This window comes from Alligator sinensis, unplaced genomic scaffold (genome assembly GCF_000455745.1).
Source record: "Alligator sinensis unplaced genomic scaffold, ASM45574v1 scaffold663_1, whole genome shotgun sequence".
NCBI classification, from domain to species: domain Eukaryota; kingdom Metazoa; phylum Chordata; order Crocodylia; family Alligatoridae; genus Alligator; species Alligator sinensis.
Window position 1 is genome coordinate 939,963 of NW_005842205.1, and position 6,341 is coordinate 946,303.

At 40.6% G+C, this 6,341-nt stretch overlaps 1 protein-coding gene across 1 annotated transcript in view; it reads right to left on the minus strand.

The window, feature by feature from the left end:
• Positions 1-1,046: 1,046 nt before the first annotated feature.
• Positions 1,047-6,341, minus strand: part of CCL28 (C-C motif chemokine ligand 28) — a 16,618-nt gene continuing 11,323 nt past the window's right edge. Inside the window, exons 2-3 of the mRNA XM_006026712.3 lie at positions 4,768-4,897; positions 1,047-3,291 (exon numbers count right to left, since the gene is read on the minus strand). Coding sequence (XP_006026774.1) covers positions 3,111-3,291; positions 4,768-4,897 — 311 coding nt within the window. The 3' untranslated portion in view covers positions 1,047-3,110. The remainder of the gene's footprint in view (positions 3,292-4,767; positions 4,898-6,341) is intronic.

Below are 6,341 nucleotides of genomic sequence, written 5' to 3' on the forward strand. Positions count from 1 at the left end.
GCCCCAGCCAGCCCTTGTGCAGCATGTTGAGCTAGCATGTTGAGCTGGTGCTGAAGTTTATTGCTGCATATTAACATGTAGATGTACTGGGTTCTGCCTAGGACCAGAACTATATAATTAACTTCTTGCAATATATTAAACTATGCATGCAAATCAATGGACTATGTAAGCAACAGATCTGGCATTGCACCCATCTGTTTACAATAATGAATGCATTTGACACAATGTGATTAGAAATCATTTTTGTATACAGCACATAATATATTTTAATATTTGCAATAGCCAATGGATATTCAGTAGCCATAATACTATTTAACACAGAACGCATGCTGAAATTATGGCAACAGTAACCTTTCATTTACAAAATATTCCCCAGAAACATTGCCTCAGCCTTGGTCTGTGTTGTGGATTCTGTTCCAAGGGACAGGTTTGTAAGAATACTTAGATGCCCAGTGATGCAGGTGGGAGCTAGCCAGATGCTTTGGAAAATTCCCCTAGGAGCCTTTCTGCATCTTTAGGTATCTAGATGCCTTTAAAAATCTGTGTGGAAGCAAAAAAAATCTGTGTAGGGTAGACCAAACAACAACTGCATGAACACACACTGGAAATCTATCAAAGACAAAAATACCCAATTACCTGTAGGGGCATATTTCTCACAAGAAAACCATTCTCTCTCCAAACTCTCAGTTCTAATCCTCAAAGCGGATTTACAAAACACCTTTTGCAGGCAAGCCTATGAACTTCACTTCATCAAACTCCTTGATACAAAAAAAATCATGGACTAAATATAGACATTGGATTTATGACACATTATAACCTGCCTAAAATTTGACTCCCCAAGTATCTCTCCACTATTTACCAGCTCCATTCATTCCCCTCCCCCCAACCCCAACCTGTCTGTCACCTATTGACTCCTCAATTTATAACTTCACTGACTGCCTTTCTTGCATGCATACCAGCTGCTGGCTTCTTTACTATTCATTCCATCCAGGAAGAGCACACACCACCTGCAGATGCTTCCTCAGCCTGACGAAAGGTATTTATACCCAAAAGCTTGCAAAGATGAATTTTTCCAACTATTTGAGTTGGTCTAATAAAATATACCAGATTTACCCAAAGAACCTTGTCTGCCTATGTCCTTAGACCAACACAGCTACAACCTATACCTCTGTGTGGAAGCAACTCTTGACTTTGTATCCTAGCTGAAAGTTTGCTGAGCCACAGCCCTGCCAAAAATATCAGCTTGAGAAATAAGTCTCATGGCGGAGCCTCAGCCCTGGCTGGAATCTTCCAATAGTACAAAGGAGACTTAAGCTGCCTTAGGCAGCCTGATGAGGATTTTTCCTGCCTGGTAGTCAGTGTGGTAGAGGCAATATCTTTTATTAGACCAACTAGAGAATTCAGTTTCCTGCCTGGTAGAATTCTCAGCTGCTAGAAAGCTAGATTTGTGCCATCGACTCCCTCACTGTGGTGTAGCAGGAATTATTCTGGGTATGTTAGAAGTCAGGAGAAATCCTGGGCTAGCAGAAGAGTTTGTACAAACAGTTCCAGCAGGCGCAGCTCCAACCTGTGCCAGGGCCTGCTTTAGTCCCTGTATCCGGTAAGGACTGGAGGAAGACTTGAAACCACCAACGCTTCTATCCCACTTGCACAGATGTGATGCAGGCCTTGGCTTTTTCTTACCGATTGCTATTTCTTTCATCATTGTGCACTTCAGCAGCTGAGGGAGCCAGCTATTCACCAAGGACAGCCATTTTTCTTTGTTTTGGGGAAACCATTGTCTGCTTCTGATATCTAGTGACCTGCATGCATCCTTCTCATATGTCTGGAGATCATTATTAGTTATAAAAACATTTAACGTGCCCTGTGTGCTTTACAGAGGACACGAGAGACAGCGTTGCTACAGGGAACAAAGAATCTAATTTTAGACTCGATACAGTAAGTAAAAATAACAAACAATAATTGGAAGAGCAGTGGAAGGAAAATGAGGGTTACAGTAATACTGGACTTCTTGGCCTTTTGGGGCAAGATCAAGTGATTGTTACAAGCACCTGTATCATTCCTGACCTATTAATTCTCTTATATCTCTTCATAAGGATACCGCAAACTTTCTAAATTTTCAATCCCCTACTTCCCCTTAATCACTGTTTCCACTTTGGTACAGTGGAAAATGCAACTGACTGCCATGGGTTGGGGCTTCTATGTTTTGCTGAGGAAGTCAGTCATTTGAAGAAGGGAAGGAACCTGGAGAAATGAGTCTGGGAAACTACTCCAAACAGTAGGGGGTAACATGAAAGAAGGCACAAAGACAGCACTCAGAGAAAAAGGGCAAGAAGTGGGTAGCAAGGCTGCCAGAATCTTGGGCCCCTAGATTTTGAGCCTAAAGGACACGGAGGATTGTCAGCGGCAAGGAATGCTGGAAGCACAGAAGGGCTGAAGTAGAAAACAAAGTTGACATTTTGGCAAGCTGCAGCCATGACTGGTGATCCCCCAGACAGAATGTGAAGTAGCTACACAACTGGGAAGGAGAAGGCAGGTTGGGAGAATTCCATTCATGAGTCAGTAGGACAAAGATGGTCCCAGTCTCTGTTCAAGCTCAGAAGGTAAATTAAAACGAAGAGAACACCAGGGATAAAACCCAAAGGAGAATGAGGAGGAGGAAGACTTGCACAAAGAGATCTTAAAATGGAGATCAGAGTAAGATGAAAGGGACAGCTCTGAAAGTCAAGGGAGACAGTTACAGAGTTTGAAGTTACATACTATTGCAGATTATAGAGGTCACAGCAGATGAGGCAGAGTAGACATGCCAATGACATGGTCATTTCTAATTCATCAACTATTTCCTTTACCAGCCTTATTTAACTAGTAGGATACTCCAAAAACAAGATCATCTCAAGGTACAATTGAAAAGGGATAAAGAATAGGTACAGTTGATATCTATTGCAGCTTGCTTTGGGGCTTTTGAAAGATTATTTTTATAGCCTATGAAGTTATAGATTGTAACTACACAATGTTGAGCAGTCATCCAGCACATGAATTCTTAATCTGGTGTTTTTTCTGGGTTGCAGTGGATACAATGTAGCATTCTACAGATACCTCCATCACAGGTTTTATTTCAGCCCAGTAGTGTTTTTCACAATGTTGTGTTTAATTTTGTGTTTGCTCTTGTTTCTCTCCTTCCTCCCAGTATGAATATTTCTTCTAGGAATCTTGGATGTATTCTTCTGTAGCCATTTTCTAACATTTTTATTATGTGGGCTTGCACATAACCATTCATGTCTCACATAAAGGCTGAAAGGAAAAAAAACAGCAATGTCTATTGCAAGTGTCAGAATAAAACAGTACCAAGTCATTTCTAGAAGGTAAATGGCAATATCCGAAAGTAACAAAGCATGCATATGCTTGTATTAGTCATCATTTAGTAATGTTTAAGTAGCATCAATTAACTGATTTACAGTGGAACAAGTGTGTGAGGTCAACTATCGGTGATTCTCTTACTTCCAAAACAAGTAGTAGTTTTACCACATTCAGTATATCCTGAATTATGGAGGGAGAGGCTTCAGAGTTCCTGACAGTACACACAGTGCAAACTGGTACATTTACACTGGCAGTAAAGTGAAGCGGTCTGATAGATATTATAAAACTGAAGATTTATGAAACAACATGAATGCAAATATTTCCATGATTGTTTTTCAATTCAAAATTTTCATTTATGGTTTGAAATTAAACATCCCCCTGTGATATAGGACCAAAGCTATGGTATAGTGCTAGTGGAAGATAGCCAAAAGTTGGAACTGATTAGACTATACTGGGTATGTCTACACAAGTCGTTTAATGCAAAGCTGCCTGATTAGCTTTACACTAAATGTCTCAGCATCTACATGTGGGGCCCTATTAGGCCTCAGTAAACTTATAAACTCCAAAGCAAGGTAATAATTGTAAATACTACTAAATATTTACAGGTACTACCCTGCTGCAGGTTTTTTTCATGCACAGCAATGCACGTGTAGATGCTGACCTAGCTGGTTGGGGCACAAGGGTACATCGGCGCAGGGGCTGCCTGCCAGCTAGCCACACACTGAAGCACCCATGTGCCCCAGCCAGCCCCTCTGCAGCATGTTGATCTGAGCAGTAGTACCGGACTAGCGGCTGACCCTCACCCCCGCCAACTCGTGCTGTTTGGACCCAGATGTGCTGTGGTCTCAGGTGCAAATATAAATGCAGCACCCAGAAACAATAAACTCTAACATGATAAGTGCTAGAGTTTATTGCTTCACATTAATATGCACATGTAGATGCATCTACAATAAACAAATGTAAAGCTGTTGTTTTGAGTTTTTTTCTTTTTTTTTTGACGATCCAGAGCAGGATGGTACCTTATGTACCTGTTACCTATGAAAGTGTATGTCTCTCTGAATCAGTTAATCTCTAAAGTGCCGCCCTGCCCTGCCTTCCACTTGACTTCATACTAAGAAAGTAAAGCTGATTTGATGTCTTTTCTCTGTGTCCATGGTAAATGAAGTGCAAGAGGTATCCACCAACATTAATGGTGAAAATGGTGAATTTTTATTTAATGTAAGTTAATTTTAGCACTCCAAGGTGTTAATAATGTGAAAAAAGCTAATTTTAAAAACATATGGGTCCTAACTCTCTACTGTGTTTTCAGCAGTGTAGTTAATAAGAGTTACACTGACATAACTTGAAAACCAGGCCCAGTGACTATTGGTCCTTTTAAAATTAAACCATCCAAGAAAAATACCCTCTTACATAACAGCTGGTAAGTGGCATACTCCATCCTCTTTCTGGATTTCAAACATCTGTACTTGCCGTAGAAGACTTCTGGGAACATGGTGTGATACTTTTGTACAACAGTTAAAGGACACTGGAAACATGGTAGCTAAATATCAAAAGAAATATTTTCATCAGTGAAATGAATAGGACACGTCACTGCTCATCTTGTGAAGGATTAATGAAAGATCTACAGCCTCTGAGATCAGTCAGACTGTCTTCTTCTAGACAGTCTTTCCACCACCACCTTATATACCACCATACCCTGATCTCTGCACACACACATTCTCAGTTAATTAAGGAGCAATGTTCTTCCAAATCTCTCTGTGACTCCACATAGACACACATTTTACAGAAAACAAAAATGTAAAGGATGGGTTATGTTTGTGGAAGGAACAAAATTATACTATATCACCAAAGTTAGTGACCCTCTGAATATGAAGGCCAAAATCTATTTAACTTATTTAGATGTCTAAGTGGTGCTTAGTGCCATCCCATTCCATCCTGCTAGAATGCCTAGAAAATTAGTAGAGAGACAAGGTTCCTTGGGTGAATTTGATATCTTTTATTAGACCAACCCAAATGGTTGGAGAATAGTTATTAAGCAAGCTTTCGGGTTCAAAAACCCTTCCTTAGACCAACACGGCTACAACCCAAACCCCTAGAAAATTAGTATTGAGATTTATATCCTGTCCTATCCAGAAAGGTTCAGATCAGTTTATAATAAGCTAAAGTATCTCCTTTCATAATATGCTATCATCTTAGCCTTAAGATTAAGTCATAAACAGCAGCAAGAAGGAAGGGAATCTACCTTTTGCATTATTGATTTTTTGGGCACTTGAGCTGTGTGGAATGCCATCACATTTAGATGGATAAGGGCTACTTGCTGTCTAATAGGTGGAATAGGATCTGCCCCATAGAGTTTGGGCCCAGTCATTCTGGGGTGAATCAAGCCCCATAGTTCGAGTCTTTGAAGCTGCTAGCTGCTATTTCTTACATTATTTCCGGGGCTCAAAGCCCCATGATTGAAATTCGCCTCAGCTTTGGAGCTAGTCTCCCTGCCTCCGGTTGTCTTAACTGCAAACAGCTTCCCTGATGGACAGACCACCTGACTTGCAGCCAGCAAGAAAACACAAATTTGATTTTGAGAAAATATTCAAAGTTGGGGAATTGTTTTTTCTACCTGTGCTGGACTGAAAATGGGTCTTTCAAATTGGAGAGTTGCCCCCAACCACTGTAACTACTTTATGGGTGCAACCAGTGTTCAGGTCTGCACTCTCATAGAGCTGCATTTCCCACATGGTAGGTAAATGCAGATTGACTGGTTATTTCTCTCTCCCTCTCTTTTTTAAATTCCTGGCGTGTGAAGCATCCCAATAACATTCCCACTGGAATGATACGCTTCTGTGAAAAGTTTAATTTTTATCCAGCTAAGATTCTCTGACCAAAAAAAAATCTCAGCGCCACTGAAGAGAGAGAACAGGTTTGTCAGATCCAAAGTCCTTGTAGATAGCAGAATCATTGGTTTTACCTCTAAGAGCCTCTGAAAGAGT